The sequence below is a fragment of the Scomber scombrus genome, chromosome 4 (assembly GCF_963691925.1).
Source record: "Scomber scombrus chromosome 4, fScoSco1.1, whole genome shotgun sequence".
NCBI classification, from domain to species: domain Eukaryota; kingdom Metazoa; phylum Chordata; class Actinopteri; order Scombriformes; family Scombridae; genus Scomber; species Scomber scombrus.
In genome coordinates, this window is record NC_084973.1 from 1,260,880 (window position 1) to 1,282,868 (window position 21,989).

Below are 21,989 nucleotides of genomic sequence, written 5' to 3' on the forward strand. Positions count from 1 at the left end.
TTCGTAGCTACATGTTTGGGAGGAAACAATATGTCTCTATATTAAATCACAAATCTGAATGTAAAACAGTAGAATATGGTGTCCCCCAGGGATCTATCCTAGGATCGCTCCTCTTTATTTTATATATAAATGATTTTATACATGGTTCTAGCATCCTACATAAAGTTTTGTTCGCAGGTGATACTAATTTATTCTTATCACACAAGAACATTTAATGCAATAAATTATCACTAAATATAAACAAGACAAATTTTATAATTTTTCGTTCAAACAGAAATCGAAAGCAATCTCGAACTTATTGATATTAAAATAAATGACAGTCCTATTGAAAGAATGAAGTCCACCAGTTTCCTTGGAGTTCATATGGACGAGTTCGTAGATTTCAGGGGCCATATTGATGTATAAACTAAGAAATTATCTAAATATGTTGGATTATTTTTTAAGTTGAGGCATTTTTTACCTGGTGAAGCAACATTAATATCGGTCATTATTTGAGCCTCATCTTAATTATTGTAATATTATTTGGTGCAATACATTTCCCAGTCACCTAGGGGAAATTGATAACTCTGCAGAAGAAAATTATTCGAGCTATGTCTTGGGCTAAATTTGACGCTCCTTCTGAGCCGTATCTTTAATAATGTATTTTGTGAAATGTATTTAACATATCAGTCTCAGTCCAATTATTTCTTCCACCATTGCACACACAGATGGACCATAAGTACGGACTGCTTTCTGGCTCAGGGCAAAGTATAGTGGAGCTGCCATATGCAGTCTGCAATGTGCACTATAATTGATGGGTAGTTAAAGACAACAGGATACATATAATAAAGGCCCACAGCTGAATTTTGCTGTGGGGCAAAACTTGACATGCAACAGAGCTCCAAAGAGGCTATATATCATCACTGATCATACTGCAGCATCATGGGAGGAAAAGGTCTGGAATATTATTACCACATAGTATGACCACATTACAAACACAACAGCAGCGAAAAACATGAACAGAAGTAACAGACAGAAAAAAAAATACCCCCCCCCCCCCCCCCCAACCAAAAAGAGATCATTTTTGTCAATTAGGATACAAGAGACAGAACATTTCCAAACATAATATAACTGAGGAAGGAAAGAGAAAAAAACCCAATAATGATAACAAAAACAATAATGATAATAATAATAATAATAATAATAATAATAGTGGGATATAAAACATCTGTATACACAAATACATATACTGACAACAGCAAACACCTACGTAAGCATGATAACACTTATTACATTTCACACCCAGTGTAAGAGGATAAGTAACACACTTCAAGTCAACCATAGTAGTTTTCTGAGTCGCATGTGATTTAAACGCGTCTGTCAACAGTCAGAATACCATAATAACTCCTGTTAGGAACAAAGAATACCATAATATCTCCTGTTAGGAAGAAAGAATACCATAATAACTCCTGTTAGGAACAAAGAATACCATAATAACTCATGTTAGGAACAAAGAATACCATAATATCTCCTGTTAGGAACAAATAATACCATAATATCTCCTGTTAGGAACAAATAATACCATAACAACTCCTGTTAGGAACAAAGAATACCATAATAACTCCTGTTAGGAACAAATAATACCATAATAACTCCTGTTAGGAACAATCTTCAGGTTAATAAAACCTGAACCATTTACATAATACACTGTCTAAATTCAATCGTAGCAATGTAAATGTTCTATTTATTACAGTCTTCGTATTGTAGGCTTATTTACATTTTGTATTTTATATTTATATTGTTATATTATGCATAAATATTTTAACAACTATATATCACAAACAACGGCACAGAAAAATGGCCTCTCCGGGCATCCGTAGCAGTGTCATTTCATCCGGAAAAACTTCTTGCTCGGTGTGACGTCATTAGGCGTCCTAAAAATGGCGGAGTCGGAGGAGGAGGTGGACGTCCTGGTCCAGAGAGTTGTCAAAGATATCACTAACGCCTTCAAGAGGAACCCCAACATGTGAGTAGCGTTTACTGGGAACATAAGGCGCGGGAAGCGTGTCTGTCACATCCTGTTTATCCCCGCTGACACTACAGCTGTGCGGGCTTGGTCTATTACCTGGAATGAGAGCAGTTAGAGCTACATGTTGGTACAGTGCTGTTAAACAGATTCCTCGTTAAATGACAGAATTGAAGCACACGGTGTGTTATGTAATGTATTTAGCGCGCTAGCCTTTTAACGTAGTATGGCGGCTGTTAAAACTGTGCCCAGTCTGCACGGACAAGCTCCTCAGTGATGATCAAATGAACTGTTTCAGTGAGTGATTAGAGCCCATACAACATTCATGTGTGTTATTATGGCCAAGACTGAATTTGTTTTGAATCTGCACATGAAGCTTCAGTGGTTGAGGCTGGCAGGTTACCCTGGTGCAGAACACACACCTGTGCTGTGACCATTTCTATATAGATGCATGGTGTGTCCTCTTCCAAGCAAACCATTTCATATGCTGAGTAAACCAACCAGCAGCTACATGCTAAAGTCATAACTAATCATATAGACCTGATTCCCTCATTATGCGGCTCTACAGGATGCATCATTGCTTCTCCCTCTTTACATCTACAGCTGTGAAATCCAGTTTGTCAACACAGCTTATCAAACTGACTATAGTGAGCTTTGTGAAAACTAAAGAAGTACAACTGCCAGTCACTGATATATGCTGTGTTAGATTCTCCCTCATTGATCCATGCAAGATGACAGGTCACCAAAACTGTTACCAATCAGACCAAATGACTCTGTACCATTCTTAGTTTATTTATAGTGAGCGAACCCTTAACTAAAGAAGACTATTGAATAGATCTATTCTGTAATTTAAGAGGCTATGGTGAATGTACACTGTGCTTTGTAAAATCATACTGTGACAGTTCACACACACCATTCATAAATCAGTGCTAGCATTTTGAATCTTACAACAGAATGAAGACTACCATATTTGTGAAATATTAGATACATTGAAAAACTACAGTCTCAGCATTTGAATCAATGTAGAGCTGCAACAATGGCATTGTAACAAATGTGCTGCGGCCTTACTCAAGGTACTCAACTCAAGGGAGGTGATATTTAGTCAAAAGTACAGTGAAACTTTTCTAACTACACACAAGTGTCTGCCAGTACCTCCCACTCCCACTAATAAGACTGAGGCTGTCCTTACTGTTTAATCCCAGGAACATTGCAAACTTGTATATAGTAGAAGGAATTTATGTATATTGTAGATTTTAGAGATTGTTTATTGTAGATTTTATTCTAACAATAAAGTTTACCTTGCCTTACAATGTAAAGCTTTAGAGACCCAAAACAGCCTGCATCAAAATTCTGACACATTCACAAGTAGATAACACTGGCTTGTACTGTGTATATATCTATAGAAAGTGACATATTGAATGAAATACAAAAAGTGAAAAAAAATTGTGATTAATTAAATTCAGTTTCCAAAAAGTGTATGTAACGATTCCACAAGTTAGCAAAGTTATTTTCTTTCTTTTTTTACAATATATGTTAGTTTCTCCAGGGCTAGACAGGCCATCACTTCCTTTGTCCACATACTGTGCCACAGTTGTGAATGATTGATATAACCTGACACAAGTCAAACTATGACCCTGAGTACAGAGCCAGCTGAGTAAAAGTAATGTGACAGGTAACAACAAGAGAAGCATCACCACGTGTCGTCAGAACAATTTTTTCATGTGTGTGTCCTACATGACTAATGAAAGCTTCCCTTGGCCCTCGTTCTCTCTGTCCGTTCCCTCAGTGATGAGATCGGTGTGATCCCGTGTCCAGAGGCGCGCTACAATCGCAGCCCCATCGTGCTGGTGGAGAACAAGCTGGGTGTTGAGAGCTGGTGTGTCAAGTTCCTTCTGCCATATGTCCACAACAAACTGCTGCTCTACCGTCAGCGCAAACACTGGCTGGACAGGGAAGGTAACTGAAGCTATTCTACATCTACCTTCATCCATCAGTCCTGAAGGTTACAGCAAGATGAGCACATAGGTTATTTTGGGAGATTGTAGACCAGAATAAATCTGTACAAAATGTCCTGGCAGCAGGCTTTTCTTTTTCTCATGATGAGCAGGATGTGGGGAGTTTGAAAGCAGGGATAGGATAGAGAAAATGTGAAGGACTCATAACATCAGTCAGGCTGTTTATTCCAACATCATGTCATTTAAAGCTTCTTTTGGTTCAGCTGCATCATTTTCCACAGAGCAACACAGGAAAACAACATGGCACCCTACAGAGGTTAACATACCTAATCTAGTGTAATAATGAACTAACAGTGATGGAAGTGGAGTAGTATGATGTGATCTCAGACAGACCACACTGACAGCTTCAGCTGCACAATGTGATCAACACTCTAGATGACAGAGGTGTTAAAGGCACCGATAAAAACAGAGCAGTAATAATGTTTAGAAGAAACACTTTAATATTGTGTGATTTTCAGCCAGTAATGTAGTGATGTTTGTGTGTCCCTCAGCTTTAGTGGATATCACCTGCACTCTGTTGCTGCTTAACCCGGACTTCACCACTGCATGGAATGTCAGGTACAGACACACCCAGTCCCAGCAGCCAGCTGCCACACAACTACACACATATTTGGCTCTTGTGAGTGTCAGCAGGTTCTTCTTCACAATTAGCAAAACGGCCTCTTAAATGGTAGTTACACGCCAAGACACTTCATGTCATGATTCCCCAAATCAAATATTTAGAACAATTGTTTTCCCTTAACCTTTATTTAATATGAAACAGTAATAATGTAAGATCATGCCAAACTAGTTGATATGTTGTTGTTTTTTTGATAATTTTTAAGCAAGTTGAATTATTTGGTACAAATGGTTACACCACTTAGACATTTTTGCCATAATCCTCTAATATATTCTCTCAAAATGGATTAAAACAGAAATGTGATGCTGGGTCCACAAAAAAAGAATGTGTGCAAGTTATTCATACGTTTATTTTCACATTTCAACCTCTTTAAATTTGACTAAACCACATGTACACAAAAAGGTAGCATCACGTCATTGACCCATTTAACATCTCTACTAGGGGCATAACTAGAGTTGCCTGCACCATCATAAATGACAGCAGAGACTCACACTGAAATGAAACCAGTGTACATAAATCAGGTAGTAAACATAGTTTCTATTACATTCTGCTGTCATATTGCACTATGTATTCTACTCTCCTAGTGTGTGTGTAAGTGTAGAAATTCAAGACGGGTAATGTATTAATGTAATCCTTGAAAAAGCTGAACAGACTCCAAATGACAGAAAATAGTAGTTAAGAGTGAGATTTGCATCACATTGAAATAAATGGTAGAACATAATATGAAATGATAGATGTTTTTCTATTGTCACACAGCATGTCATATACAGTGGGGAGAACAAGTATTGTAATAAAATGCAAATTAATTATTCAAAAATCATACAATGTCATTTTCTGGATTTTTGTTTTAGATTCCGTCTCTCACAGTTAAAGTGTACCTATGATAAAAAAAATGACAGACCTCTACATGCTTTGTAAGTGGGAAAACCTGCAAAATCGGCAGCGTATCAAATACTTGTTCTCCCCACTGTATATCACACAGATTGAGGAGTAACTGTACACAACATTCACAGTTCACTATGAACATCATGGTCATGGTTTGGTGTGTTTTCAGTAGAGCAGAAAATAAAGGACCAAAATATTATTTTAAATAATAATTAAATGATATGTTGGTCCTTTATTTTGAAAAATGTAAACATCCAATCATCAGTAGCTCATTGGCCCAAACAGATGCTGAAAAAGTTTAGTTATGCTGCAGTGGAAACCTGCAAACAACTGTCTTATGATGATTTATGGTTTTCAGCTTCCTGTGAAATCCATATGATCACAGCTCAGTACATTACAGTGCAGCTAAATCATGCTACACTGACCTGACGGAAACATCTGTGGTCATTCTTGGCTGGTTGTTATTGCAGAAAGGAGCTGCTACAATGTGGAGTTCTTAACCCAGAGAAAGACCTCTACCTGGGCAAGCTGGCCCTCACCAAGTTCCCCAAGAGCCCGGAGACGTGGATACACCGGTAAGACCTGACTGCAGAGCACCACGTCCTTCTCTAAACTCTGTCACTGTCATTTCCACAGACTGCACTGATTAGAAAACATGTCTACAGGACTTAGCTTTGGTATTATTCATTATAGCGCCTACTGTAATATTTAAACAATCACAGGACACATCAATCATTCAGTTTCTCATATTTCCAAACAGGTGATTCATGTATTCTATGTAGAACAGCTGGACTGACCAGTTAACAATGACAAGTTATGAGAGATGGGTGATAAATCAGTTTGATCAATTAATTTAAATATATGTTTGAGGGTGATTTTTAAAAAAGAAAACAATCTTCAGATTTTTTAAAACTTAATAACTATATGAAACTGCCAAAGCTTTTTGTAGTTCCTGTAGTTCAAAGTAACATTTTCCTCCCGAGAGTTCTCTTCAGACAGGTAAAACTTCAACATGAGAGCGTGCTAGGGCTGGGCAGTAAATCAAGGTTATATATTGATGTTGTGATATGAGACTAGATATCATCTTAGATTTTGGGTATCATAATATCATGATAGGGCATTATGTGTTGTCTCTTTCTGCTTTCAAAGACTGCATTACAGTAAAGACTGATCTAGCTTCTATTATCTGCCTTTATCCACTTAGTCATTATATCAACATTACTGAAGATTATTAAACAAAAATCTTATTGTGTAAATACTTTGTGATAGTTTCAGTAGTTATCCCCATAATATTATAGCAATGTCGATATCGAGGTATTAGGTCAAACATATTGTGATATTTGATTCTGTCCCTAGCCCAGGCCTAGTGTGTGATAATAAAAGTGTTTCCAAAAGAAAGACACATGGAAGTATGGAGGTGGTTCAACCTAGAGCAAACCTCTGTCCACTGTAATGTTAGTCTAAAGTCTGAGAAGGTTTTATAACTCAGCCCTGCTAGTATCACACATGCAAACTGATTTCCATGTTCCCTGTCTAGCTTTTTCTTGGACTTTCAACCACAATTCGTGGTCTTCATTAGTGACTCAAGATAATTAGTCTTTAAAATATAGGATGCTTGATTACATAGACACTGGAGTTCCATGGAGTCATGGTAATTTGCCATCTGGACACAAGCTGGGGTCTGGTCAGGTCCAGCTGGGTCATCTGGAGGAGGGTGTATGATGTTGAAAGACCTGGAAAAACTCCCAGTGATTCCAGGAACATCATTGTAGATGTATTCTTACAGTTCCTTGGACTTTCAACCACAATTCATGGTCTTCATTAGTGTCATGACCCGGCCCGAAGGAGATGACAAAACGGGAGAGACGCAGTGCATGGCCGATAGAAAAATATATTTATTTAAATAAAGTAACACAAACTAAAGTAACGCAGGTATGAGGTGTGGATGTCAATGGTATCAGTAATGTAAATGTGGGTGTATTGATCATATAAGGTGGAGTGTTGTGAAGTAGAAATGAATGAAACGCCAAAGAAACCAAAAAGGTGCGGACGCTGGCGAGGGAAGAGTGCCCGCTGACAGGCGGCCACTGGCCCCTTTATCCAGCTTGCACACCGGGCCCAGGTGCTCCTGATCAGGTTGAAGTGGTCAGCTGATCACCTCGGGAAAACACAAACCATTACGTCAGCAGAGTGAAAACCCATGTCAGTCTAAGCAGTATAGGCAGGGCCGTCACATTAGTGACTCAAGATAATTAGTCTTTAAAATATTGAATGCTTGATTACATAGATAGAGTGCTTCAGCTTCTATCAAATGTCTTTTAGACAGTAGAGCAAGAAGAGAGAAGAGAATAGAGTCATAGTAAGACTGGCGCCGTCTCGGTTTGTTTAGACCAGTAACTCTTTTCTTACCTGTGTTTATATATTCTGGAACATGACGAGCAGCATAACTGGACCTGAGAGGCTGTTGTTAGTCTTGGCCTGAGTGTGACAGTCAGCCTTAATAAAACTGATGGATGAGGTGGCCCTGCTGAGCACCGGTTGATGACGAGGCCCGTCAGGTGATCAGGGTTCCCACGGTCATGAAATTCCTGGAAAAGTTATGAAATTAGAAAAACAAAGTTTTGAATTAGGGATGGCCCGATCTGATATCAAAGATAACGGATATAAGACAGGCTGCATGAACTTGGACCCCCCACTTTAACCATGTCACAAATCAATACATTCATTTAATATGTATATACTAATCATCAATTTCTATATTTAGCTTTTTAATATCTTCTAATTCGTGATCTGGGGCCAAACGCTTCCTCTGGGATGTAATTATAAAATGCACCCATCATTTAGTGAGATCAAAGTGTCAAAACAGCTGTTAATAGGCTCCAGAATACAGGAAATGACATCTACTCTGCTAAAACAGACCTCCCTCCCATTTGACTGTCCAACCCACATTTCAAAGGCGTCCATGCTGTACATGATCATGTTTCTTTCCTTAAAGTACAAATTGAATTTAAAAGTCTTTGACGTATGGTCGTGACCATGAAAGCCAAACTTTCTTGTAAGCCCCCCACGAATCTCGCTCCAAGGTTTTCTGAAAAGTCTTAGCTCTGGCTATGATGTTCAACAAAAGCCTCAGCAAAGCTCTCCAGATGAAACAGTTGGACTTGACCGTCCAGATTTGGGATGGGTCGCTATGTGGGCCTACCTTTGTTAAACTACTTAAATGAAGTCATGGAAATGGAGTAAAATATTATGGAATAGTTATTGAAAAGTTTTGAAAATTAAATGGTAAAAATGTGTGGGAACCCTGGGTGATGGGTGTGAGTTGGTTTTGTAATGCTTAAAGGTAGTTTTAAATATTGACGAGTGGCCAACATGAAACTCTGAGCCTGCTCCACTACACTGCCTTGGACTTGGACTTGGACTTGGACTTGAGTTACAGGCAGTCTTTAAGGCAGTTACCTGAGCTTCTTCAATTAAAGGATACTTTTTAAGCTCTGCACTTTTAAGATGGACAACTGCATCTATTGTACGAGGGTCCCCTACATACTCGACTCTGGCAGGTCTTACTGTTCCAAACTCCACATTAATAACAAATGGGCACCAGGCCTTCTCAGTCAGGGTCCTGTCAGAGCATCTGATGCTCACACTATTGGCGCTTTTCCACTACACAGTTTCAGCACGACTCGCCTCGACTCGGTACGGTTCCAGAACAGACCTTTTCCATTACAAAAAAGTACCTACTCAACGTGGGCGGGGTCGTCATAGCACGGCTCCGCGAAACTGCCGTGACTTCGTTTTATACGCGACACAAAACACATAAACAATGGAGGACATTGAGGCAGTGGTGTACTTGCTGCTGTTTGTGGCTTTCTGTCTCACACAAAGCAAGAAAATGGAGCCGTATGGCTGTAACTATGGTTGTAACGCTGCTGCCGGTATTTAAAAATTCCGGGTTTGATTCTTGTGTGGGACGACTCATGACTCTTCCAGCGACAACTACCAATCAGCGGCCAGCAGTGTGTCGACGTCACATTTTAGTACCGGCTTGGAACGTCACCAGAGCAGGTACTAAAAAAGTACCAGGTACCAGGTACTATCCCTAGTGGAAACGCAAAAAGAACCGAGGCGAGTCGTGCTGGAACGGTGTAGTGGAAAAGCGCCATATCTGTACACACTTATAAATCTCTTCTAAAACCTACTGTACACATTATCTTTTAGCACTCATGGACTTCATTTCCCTGTAGATTCTCTTTTCCTTAACCATTTATTTTGTTTTAATGTTTTAACTTAAAAATCCTCATTACACATAAATTGCAGGTTCTCCCACACAGCTGCAGACTGCCAGATGCTTCATAGCCTCCAGTTTGGGTTCAGACACAGCAGAACGTTCTGCTCACTAACTAATCTGCTGCTATCTGTGTTTGTGTATGAGACAACAGAGAGCTCAGATCAGTGTGCAGTCATGTTCAGTCTTTCCGTCTTTTAGATATGACCTTTTTAATTCACTATGAGAGATCCAGAAACAGCTGGCCACCAACAGTCACCACAGTAAACTGCAGCAGGTGTACATGCAGTGAAACTAATGTCATCATCATTTACAGGACTGTTGTTATTCAAAACAGCTAATGTAGCAGCTACCATCTATGTTGTTTTTTGGCAATATTGCAATAACTCAATTTTCACAATTTAGGCATTTTACATATTGACAAAAAGAAAAATTGTAATAATCTAATAAATACCAGCTATCAGCCGGCCTAGCTTATATGTTAGTGAGTGTCATATCACCTAATGTTGTCTTTGTCACTCTCCGATAGTAACATTCATTATTCCTCCATATTATAACTGCAGATACACACCTCCAACATAACCAGCTAGATCTTATAGTAATGACTGAATCCCCATCAGCCCCAGTTACTAGTACACATTACTTTGTACCTTGTGTCATGAGGTGTTCAAGGACAGGACATTGAAGCTCTGTGTTTCTATAACAGCAGATGTAAGAATCACTTGATCATGATGGTTGAATGACAGATGCTGGTGTAGCAGTAACAGTACATCAGGTTACTGGAGTTCTATAATCTCCCTGCAGGCGCTGGGTGCTGCAGAAGATCCTGAGGCAGTCCTCTGCTGCGGGCTGCAGGAAGCAGCAGCAGCAGCAGCAGGATGAAGCAGAGCAGGCTGATGTAGGCAGGAGTCAGCAGCTCAGTGACCATCTGGCCAGGACACTCCACCAAGAGATGAGGGTGTGCTCTGACGCTGCCGGTCGCTATCCCAGCAACTACAACGCCTGGTCCCACCGCATCTGGGTGCTGCAGCACATGGCCATGGGTAACATCAAGGTACACAGAGGAAGAGAGGCTTTTCTTTTTCTTTTTCTTTACTTGTATCACAAGTTTTATAATTATAAAGTTTGACTTAAAATACTAAGAACAGATGTGTGAACTTCTCAGCTGCAGCAGCTCTATCACTCCTCATCCTCACTCAGTGTAGAGAGCCTCTTTTTCCTAGTTTGTTTTTAGTTGCTTTTTATTGAAATGTTTCAATATATAAAACACATACATACATTACACACATAATACATAATTGTAATAACCAAATACATAAAAGATATACAGAGAAAAATAATACAAATAATGACAAATGTATAATAACTTTTACAAAATAAATACATTATAAAAATGGGGGGGGGAACAGTAGTAATATTACATAAACCAAGTCTACAGCCAGAGTAATGCAGTACTAGCCAGGTATCACTATAGAGACAGTCCACAGGAAGTGAAAGACCTGGACTTCCGGTGGTGACGCTGAAGCGAATGGCAGCCTAAACACCCCGCTCCCAACCGGTTGGATATTTATCCCCTTTTGAAGAACATTAGATTTAAAAAAACTGCACAGAAAGTTAACATGGAAGGGGATAAGCAAAAAAAGACTGAAAGTAAACAAGGCTCAAGACGTGATAGAGGAGAGAATGTCGAAGAAAAATACTACAGCGACGAGGACAGCTACGAGAACAATGGCGGCGCTGGCGAGGAAGAAGCTAACCCCGTCATGCAGGCCATCTACAACGAGATTCGTGCGCTCAGGGCGGATGTTAAAAGTGAAATGAGTGAATTTCGACTTTCCTTTCGTAACGACATGAAGAAGGAGTTGAACGAGTTTAGAGGAGAAATCAACCGAAAACTCGAAGAAGCTACAGGTGGGCTACAAGCTGCCATAGCAAGAGTGGGCGAGGCCGAACAGCGCATATCTGACATTGAAGACTGGGACGCGGCAGCGAAGGAGGCTCTCACCCAGGCGCTGGAGAGCCAAGAGGCCCTGCAGGCTAAGCTAACCGAGCTAGAAGCTCGCTCGCGCCGCAACAATCTCCGTATTTACGGAGTACCGGAGGAATCAGAGGGGTCCAATGTGTCGGAGTTTATAACGAAGCTAATAAAATCAGAAGTCGGCCCGCCGGCCGCGGACATGGACCTCGGAATACAGCGCTGCCACCGGGCGCTCGCCCCAAAGCCTCCCCCAGACGCACCGCCGAGATCACTGGTGATTTGCTTCCTCGAGTTCAGAGTGAAAGAACAGGTACTGCGTACGGCGTGGAGAAAGAAAGATGTTCGTTACGAGGGAAAAAGGATCTATTTTGATCAAGATTACCCCCCCGAAATATTGAAGAAAAGAAAGGCATATGTGGGGATACTGAGAGAGCTTAAAGCTAAAGGGATCCGCTTCCAAACGCCACATCCAGCCAAGTTGAAGGTGTTTTTTGACAGCGGCACACAGATCTACGAGAGCGCAGCAGAGGCGGCTAAAGACCTGAAGAGGAGAGGATTTCCTATGGAGAACGTCAAGGAGCCTGACTCTACAGCGCTGAAGCAGCGGAGATTGGCGACGTGGGAGAGAGCAGGTGCAGATCGCCGCAGACAGGTAGTGGACCAAGGGCGGATCAAAGAGAGACTACGGAGCTTTCAGCGTATTCCACCTGGAGCAACTGCTGCTGGCCAGTGAAAACACCTGAGGGTAAACATATTCACACATTGTGGGGTGAGTGACTGGAGCCATGTGCCTGTACAGAAGTTGAGCCCAGTGACTGTTAATTGAAATATCATCCTGTGATGATCTGGGTCCGACCTCCTCGTTTGGACCCCCTCTTCCACCCCCCCATCCCCTTTATTTTTATTATTTTATTTTATTTTATTTTTGAATTACACTGGGCTTCAAAACAAAAGTGTTATTAGCCCCCATGTAAAGTGGATGACTTATCATTAGTCAGTTTACGAGGTGAGGTAAGACTATAATAATTACCCAGATTTGTTTAAGCTGAACCTTATATTTAAGAGTTAAATACTACAGTTTGCCATTTCTACTTAAATTTACCTATATTTGAATTATATAGCCTACGTAAGATGGCAACATTTGGGCTTCTGAGCCTTTAATTTTTGTTTACTTACATAAGGAGAGTTTAAGAAATTACCCAAACCCACTTATTTTGAATTTTAACACCCGAAAGTAAATGCCTTTACAACTTAATTTTCAATCTTCTAAGGAATTAGATTTTTCTTTGCTAAAAGTTTTCATTATATCCTTTTACCTGAGAAGATAATTCCTGTGTTTCTCAACTCTCTGCCAATTTACAAAGAGAATACATATTATTATTTACTGTACTTGACAAGATGAAACTTTATACCGGTTTTGGAGAAACTGACTCAGAAAGAATGTCACCGGTACACAGTATCTCCTCTGATACTGATGAGAGGCCCTCGACGAGCACGAGGATTTCCTCTCAACTTGAAGTTTTATTTGAACTTCGGACTTGGAAGTCTTTGATTTTTGTTTTTCTGTTTTTTGGTTCACTGTTCTTGTTCGGGATATCATGGGTAATGTTACACAGTTGTACACAGGTTGAAAAGAGTATATGCATCATCAGGAATATAAGATAGTCACACTAAATGTCAATGGGCTGCATAACCCGATTAAAAGGAGTAAAATTATAGCTAAAATGAAACGAGAAAAGCTGCAGGTAGTTTTTTGGCAAGAGACTCATCTGTCCTCTTTAGAACATGAAAAATTTAAAAAACTGGGATTTCAAAATACCTATTACTCATCTCATAAATCAGCCCGTAGGAGGGGAGTGGCTATACTGATCCCTAATGCAGTAAATTTTGAATTTATTTCAGAAGTGAAAGACAAGGAAGGGAGATTTGTTTTAGTAAAGGGTAAATTAGACAATGAAGAAGTAACTCTACTTAATGTGTATGCCCCCCCAGGGAGCAAAAAAATGTTTTTCAAAAAATTATTTGAATTGATAGTTTTGGAAACACAAGGAATTCTAATTTGTGGTGGTGATCTTAATGTCCACCTGCAACCAAAATTAGATACATCTAATCAGCGCCAAAAGAAAAGTCCTAATGCCGTTCTAGTCCAGAGGATGCTTACGGAGCTGGGTCTGATTGACGTGTGGAGAGAGTCTCATCCAGGAGAAAAACAATTCACATATTATTCCCCGTGTCACTCTGTATATTCACGACTTGATTATTTGTTTATGTATAAATCAGACTGGCACAGAGTCAGGGATTGTAAAATAGGGATTAAAGATGTATCTGATCACTCAGGGGTGTACCTAACCCTGCACCTAACTAAGCAACGGAAAAATACACTTTGGAGACTTAATACGAGCATTTTAAATGACAAAACGGTGCAGAAACAGATTCAACAGGAATTTGAAACATATTTACAAAATAATGATAATGGGGAGGTGTCTCCAAATACTTTATGGGACGCAGCAAAGGCAGTTGTTAGAGGCAAAATTATTGCCCTCACAGCTTTTCGTAAAAAGGAAAAACAGAGAAGACTTGTGGAACTACAAGCGGAAATGAAGTCATTAGAAACTAGACACATGGAACAAAGAGATCCACAAATATTAATTAAAATAAACAAAATTAAACAGGATATAAATGGCATATATGATGAAGAAATTGAAAAACAACTTAAATTTACCAAACAAAAGTATTACGAGACAGGGCATAGGGCAATGAAACTACTTTCCTGGAGGATTCGAAAACAACGTGGGAAAAATATGATTTATAAGATTAGAAACCCCAAGACACAAAAGGTTTGCAATGAATCAGAGGACATAGAACATGCTTTCGAACTATATTATAAAGAACTATATAACCAACCGGCCATGGTAGATATTACAACAATAGATACTTTTCTAAGTTCACTAGATTTACCATCTATAGGAGAACAACAAAATAAAGAAATTATGGCTGAGATAACAGCAGAAGAACTGAGCAAAGCCATTTCGAGATTGAAAGCTAATAAGGCTCCAGGTTCGGACGGCTATCCGTCTGAGTGGTATAAAACATTTAAACAACAGATAACACCTGTTCTGCTTAATTGTTTCAATCATACACTGAGAACAGGAGAAGCCCCCCAATCATGGAAGGAAGCAGTTATCTCTATCATCCTGAAAGAAGGAAAAGATAAAAATGAATGCAGCTCATACAGACCAATATCAGTCTTAAATGTAGACTATAAATTATTTGCTTCAATCCTATCTAGGAGACTGGAGTCCATTGTCCCTGAGCTGGTTGATTTGGACCAAACAGGCTTTGTATTAAACAGACAGACACAGGATAATTTAAGGAGAACACTACAGGTGGTGAGTCATATTACATCAGAAAATATCAGTGCAATGTTAGTCAGCCTAGATGCTGAAAAGGCATTTGACTCGGTGGGTTGGGAATATTTATACAGGGTACTTGCAAGATTTGGCTTCAAAGATGGTTTTATTAAATGTATTAGAGCGCTATACTTTACTCCAACGGCCAGGATCAGGGTAAATGGACACCTGTCACGAACTATTCATTTGGAAAGAGGGACACGCCAAGGCTGTCCCCTGAGTCCGACCCTATTCGCGTTATTTATTGAGCCCCTCGCTCAAGCAATTAGAGAGGACTCTGGGATAAAGGGGACTATGATTAGAGGAGAAGAACATAAGATTTGTATGTTCGCGGATGATGTTTTGCTTTTTATTACAAGCCCAGACTCAAGCATCCCTAAATTGATGTCCCTGCTAAAAAAATATAATTTATACTCTGGGTATAAGCTTAATATTCAAAAAACCCAAACCCTCACATTTAACTATATTCCCCACCCAGATATTACAGGGAAATACAATTTTAAATGGGTCTCGTCCAAAATAAAATATTTAGGAATAAACCTTACTAAAGATATGTCAAAACTTTTTGAAAATAACTACGGCCCCATTAATAAAGAGATCAAATCTGATATTTCTAGATGGACCCTCCTTCCACTGGATATGAGTAATAGAATAGAAATCATTAAAATGAACGTGTTGCCACGGCTTCTTTATCTCTTCCAGTCTCTGCCTCTAGAGGTACCCCAAAAACAATTTGATGAGTGGAATGCCTGGATCTCCAGGTTCATTTGGAACAGTAGAAGACCTAGGGTTCAGTTCAAGACTCTGCAGCTAAAAAAAGAGAAGGGAGGGAGAGCTTTACCATGTTTACAGGATTATTATTATGCTGCACAGTTGAAACCCTTAGTATACTGGTGCTCTCCAAATTATGAATCTAAATGGAAATGCTTGGAAACTACACAGTTAAAAATTCCAATACAATCTATAATAGGAAACAAAAACCAAGCAGAAAAATATTATAACAGTTTGAATCAGTGGACTGTATTCACTCTGAAACTATGGTTTAAGGTTTTGAGGAAGTTACAAATAGAGAAACAGGCTAGAGTCTTGAATTGGATAGCGTATGATCCAGTATTTGAACCTGCTAGATTGGACGGGGGCTTTAAACAGTGGGTTAGGAGAGGGATCACGTCCTTTTGTTCCCTCATCTCAAATAGTACATTTCAGAGTTATGAGTCAATTTCAGCCACATTTGGACTGGAGAAGCAGGACTTTCATAGATACCTGCAAGTCAGAGACTATTATAATAAAAAATTACAAATCAAGGAGGAGAAGGAATACAATTTAATCTCTATATTTCATGAGGCATATGAAAAGAAAGATAATAAAAAGTTGGTCTCAAGAATATACAGAAGTATACAAGCTTCTAAGAATCACTCTACGTTATCCATTAAACAAAAATGGGAGAAGGAGTCAGAAACACAAATATCAGAAGAGACCTGGATAGAAATATGTGAGACACAAGCGACCACTGCAAGTTCGAGATCTTTGAGAGAGTTCGGCTGGAAGAATGTAGTGAGATTTTTCATAACTCCTAAATTAACAGCACTACGAACAGGCACACAGAGCCGAGGCTTTTGTTGGAGACTATGTGGAACCCCTATGGCTAACCATTTTCATGTTTTTTGGGCCTGTCCGAAAATCCAGCTATTTTGGAAGGAGGTGTCAACCGAGATAAATAAAATAATAGGGGTGGATTTAGATTTTTCGTTTGTTATTTTATATCTCGGTAAAATTCCAAAAACAGTCTTGCATACGGACAGGTACCTGTTTAAGATTCTTCTGGCAAGTGGTAGGAAAGCCATAACCAGAAAGTGGTTGCAACTAGATCCTCCAACACTGATCCAGTGGCACGGGATCATTCACGAAATTTACTGTATGGAGAGACTCACTTTTGTTTTAAGACTTCAGTTGGAGAAGTGTATGGAACGCTGGGAAAAATGGATTGAATATGCACCTTGAATAGTGTGACATTTGACTATGATGTATGTGTGTGTATGTATGTGTAATAGAATATTTTGTTTTTAACTGTACCTCCCATGATGATCTCATGTTCTTTGTTCATGTACGTAGATAAATAAAAAGTTTAAAAAAAAAAAAAAAAAAAAAAAAAAAAAAAAAAAAAAAAAAAAAAAAAAAAAAAAAAAAAAAAAAAAAAAAAAAAAAAAAGGAAGTGAAAGACCTGCATCCTGCTGCAGCCATGTAATTATTATTTATTGATTATTATCTTTGGATTGCTTTTTAGATTGACCAATTTAATAGTTTAGTCTATATAATGTCAGAAAAGATTTTTAAAAAATGCCTGTAGTAATCTCCCTCAGTTGAAGATGATGTCTTGTTTTGTCTGACCAACAGTCAAAAACCCAAACATCATCAGTGTATTATAATGAATAACAAGGCAATCATTATTTTATCACATTTAAGAAGCTACAAACATTTGATATATCTGCCAATTTACATTTTCTATTGACCATTTGTCAATAGATTAATTGACAAATGGTTGTGGCTCTACAGATGTTTAATTTCTCCTCCATCTCTGTGTACAAATGAGCTTAAATGGTTGTTTTGGTTGGTAGCAATAATGAAGTTCCTCTCCATGTTTTTTATATTGTAAATAACAGATCTCTGAATATTTCCGCTTTGTTTTTATTGAATCTCATCAGCTCTGCTCACACGTTCTGACAGAACTGAGCAGTGTTTTCTAAACTGATGTTGCTATCTGTTGCTGTTTATCTGTTCAGACATCTGTTGCAGATCATCACATTTCTTGATATGCAGCTTTCTGTTCTTCATCATCGCCTGTTCTCTCTGTTTCCTCTCAGGTTTTCCATGATGAGCTGTCCTCTATGCGCCTATGGGTGTCCATGCACGTCTCTGACCACAGTGGCTTCCATTACCGCCAGTTCTTGCTCAAAGAGGTGATCACTGAGCTCTCTCACAGTTCCAGCAACAGCGGTTCACCCGAGCACCGGTCCAGCACCGTCCTCAGCAGCAGCCCAAACCATCACAGCCACAGCCAGGCTAATGGAGAACTGTCAGGGGCGGAGGCAGCGGACGAGGTGGAGAACCAGCTCGGCCTCAGCGCAGTCTTTCAGCTCTTCCACCAGGAGATGGAGCTCTGCACAGACCTGATCCAGTCCTTTCCTGGACATGAGACACTCTGGAGTCACAGGTGAGGCCTGAGAACTTTTTTTTATCAAGGAATTAGGAACTAAAAGCCTGTTCTTGAGACTTTTATGAAATCAGTTCATTCAAATAAAAAACAGTTTGAAATATTTGTACTGCTGTAATATGCTACTTCCAATAGATCAGTAATAATAGTCCAATAACACTGAAAATAGAGCCATTTGTCTGCATATTAATAAATCTATCTTATTATACTTTAGGTATAATTAACTGATAATACATCTATTAATAAGGGTAAGGTAAATTTTATTGAGCCCCCTATGGGGAATTTCAAAATTGACACAATAGTATTCTTGTAATAAGTGATATAAAATAAGATATATTCAATAAATAATCACTACATTCTCTATATAATAAACAATCTTTACATACTGTATAAAGTAGCGATACTAAAGAGATACTAAGTCATATTTTCAGTGCAGTCATTTTATTTGTATTTTAATGCTTGTAATGTAATTTTTACATTGTACTATTACTAAGTAAAGAATCTGAATACTTATAATACACAAAAGCAGCTACCCTGAAGCCTCCTGTGTGTTCTGTACTAAACAGGATGCTTCCTTGTATTTGTGTTAAATGTGCATACTGTGCTCTATGTGAGAGAACAACAACATGTGATATAGATTTATGCCACAGGGTGTATTATTAGTATTATATCAAGCAGTAGTGTGCCTTAATTATATTTCCTACAGTAGTTTTTACTTGTATTGAGAAATGAACTGTTGAGAGTAAAGACTATCAGTTCAGTTCAGGTCAGAGCTTTATTGTCCCTCAAGGGGAAATTTGATTTGCAGTGACAGTACAAAAAACAACTAACACAACAATAATAATAACAATAGTAATGATAATAATAAATAAACAGTGACATAGAACATCATTGCAGCATACAGCACAACCAACATTGATAAGAAACGATCACTAGTTAAAATTAGAAGTATCAAAAGGGTATAAAAGAGTGAACTCCGTCATCTGTTAAAAGGTCACAGTCACAAAATAATTTAAAGTTGTGCAGTCAAGTTAATAGCATTGAATGCACATGGAATAAAGAACAGTTGTACCTATTTGTACCTACATCACCATCAAGGCCAGATCATCACATACTGTAGGTTCATTTACATGACTGATATTTTATGTTCAATACAGAAACAGTCTGTCTGCCTCAAAGCTTTTGCTTTTTGCTCACAATAAATACACACAGTATTGTAGCTGTGTGCTCCAAGTGAAAGTCAGTGTTCCAGGTGAGACAGTAGTAGTAAGCTGCAGATTTAGTTTGAATAACCTCGTTACTTTGAGGCATACAACAGCTGTTAATGAATGTCTTTTTAAGGTGTGAACTATATGCATAAATGTGCTTTGTTGATCATGACAGGTACAAAGGTTTATAGTCAGAGATGAGATGTGATGAGACTTGTGTCCTATATCTCTTCCTCCTTAATCATGTTGATTAGATGAAACTATAATAATCTAATCAGGGAAATGGCTAATATTATTATCTCTATTCAGATAGTAGCCTCAGGTTGAATATACACTATATGGGCAAAAGTATGTGGACACCCTCTATTATACCCATGTGGGATTGTTGAACATGTTATTCAAAAACCACAGAACTAAGAAGTTTAATCCAATCTATTCAAAAACCCTTCAGGCTAAACATATATGGACTCTGTGTCCACATACTGTTCTATTATGGTACATTGTATTAGTCCAGTATAGTTGAATAAGCTGGATGTATTTCTCCACCCTTCCAGGCGGCATGTCTTCTATCTGTGGCACCACTGGAGGAGGAAACACCAGCACCACCACTGCAACAGCACCAATGGAGGCAGCAACTCAGTCCACCTTAACGACAGTGAGCCGGGCCTGCAGAAGCCGGCCGTCCAGGGCTCTGAAGATGAGGAGGTTGTAAACAGACAGAGGCCTGCTGGTGAAGATATGGAGGTAGACAGGGCGTCTCTGCCAGATTCACGTGACAGCAAGCGTCTAAAGAGAGGTGCCTGCCCCCCCACGCTACCCTTAGAGCACAGCTTTGTGAGCAGGATCCTGGACAGCTGCTGTAACCCTGAGCAGAGACGCTTCGCCCTGGCATACAGGAAGTGGTTAGACACCGTCATTGGTCAGCAGCCTTGAGAACGAGTACAGTTGGCCCCATCCTTTCTCAACATTGAAGTTGCCTTTAGACACAGATTTAGGATCAGCTTACCTACCTGTAGTGCTGACTTTAACCAGTAGTAAGATGCAGTGATGACTTTAGAAACCACTCCCGGGGCAAAAGCTAGTTAACTTCCTCGCTTCCTGACACTGAGTAGAGACGGTGGGGTCGTAGTAAGGCTGTTCTTCCTCAGAAACATCTGGATCCTCTTGAGCTTGGTCTAAGCCAGGAACCCCTTCAGAATGGAAATCTGCACACACAATGCATACTGGCTCGCTACATGTCCGTTAGTCGATTCTACTCTTATTTCAGGTGTCTCGATGTCTCAGGTCAAATTCCCACTGCTTTTATTTATTGCCAGTATTTCAGCAAAGGAACTAAATGAAGCTGCCACAGCAGGAGGAGAAATGTGAGAGCAGAGCACAATGATAAAAATCACTAAAAGCTCATTATAAACTAACTTGTTGGATCTGATTGTATAGAATGCTAAAATGGCCAATATTACATTATGAAGTAATTATATTAATAGTGGTTATTTTTATGAATAGTCACTATTTCTATTTTCAGTTTAATTTGAATTCACTTTTTATAGATATTTTAATTTTAAAATTGCCCTCTTTTTAAATAGTGTATTTTACTCACATGATTGGCTGGAGGTAGAGGAGGGTGGGGATTGGTGATATAAAACTCTCAGTGGGATAGATGCCATCATGCAATATAAACACATTTAAAAAGGGACATTTTACTACTATAGCTATAATATAATGAAAAGTGAATTCAGTAATATCTTTACTAAAATGAGTGATTGTATTTTTATATTTTCTCACTTTATTCAAGTCACTATTATATCTTTTTTTTTTTTTATGTTTGTTGTTTGTTTCTTAATATTGGCCATAATGGACTTCCATAAATCTGAAGCACATGTTAAATGAAACCTTTGGAATAGCATGGAGTGATAATAACTGATTATGTCTTTCTGACAAAATGATAAGAATTCTTTCAGCTCTGCTTTAGATGAATTAGTAGGAAATCCCTCTGGTCTCTTGTTGCAGCGGCAGGTTTGAAGCACAGCCACACAGGTTCTTTAGATTTCCATTCTGAAGGAGCTAACGTTTATTAACCATGTCATTTTCTCTTTGTCTTCTCTTCTCTTGATCTTTGGTTGCTGCTCCTGGTTGATTTACCCTCTACTTTCACTGGTGTATATAGTCAGTTAGACCTTACTATGTAGCAAAGTGCTAAGTTACAGTAGCTTGCAACAGAAAGCCAAAAAGCTAGTCACTTAGCTAAGAGTGTAAGTTCTGTTTGCTATGTGAGAAGTTAGTCCGAGCTAACTTGCAAGTCTTACTTTCCGCCAACCTGAAGCACTAAATACATAACCAGAACAGTTTAGTGGTACTGATGTTTGACTTTGAAGG

The 21,989-nt window shown here is 39.0% G+C and overlaps 1 protein-coding gene across 1 annotated transcript; it reads left to right on the forward strand.

The window, feature by feature from the left end:
- The first annotated feature begins 1,905 nt into the window (after nt 1–1,905).
- ptar1 (protein prenyltransferase alpha subunit repeat containing 1) lies at nt 1,906–21,252 on the forward strand. The gene is made up of 7 exons (XM_062418257.1): nt 1,906–2,005; nt 3,792–3,961; nt 4,512–4,578; nt 5,995–6,099; nt 10,614–10,863; nt 18,059–18,408; nt 20,171–21,252. The coding sequence occupies exons 1-7, from the start codon at nt 1,920–1,922 to the stop codon at nt 20,547–20,549; spliced, it is 1,407 nt and encodes a 468-aa protein (XP_062274241.1). The 5' UTR covers nt 1,906–1,919; the 3' UTR covers nt 20,550–21,252.
- The last annotated feature ends 737 nt before the right edge of the window (nt 21,253–21,989 follow it).

Bases quoted from the DNA above. Each gene is read 5' to 3' on its own strand.
- ptar1 (XM_062418257.1), top strand. From the start codon at position 1,920: ATGGCGGAGTCGGAGGAGGAGGTGGACGTCCTGGTCCAGAGAGTTGTC. The intron at 3,962-4,511 runs GTAACTGAAGCT...TGTGTCCCTCAG, and splicing joins ACACTGGCTGGACAGGGAAG to CTTTAGTGGATATCACCTGC. The intron at 18,409-20,170 runs GTGAGGCCTGAG...CCACCCTTCCAG, and splicing joins GAGACACTCTGGAGTCACAG to GCGGCATGTCTTCTATCTGT.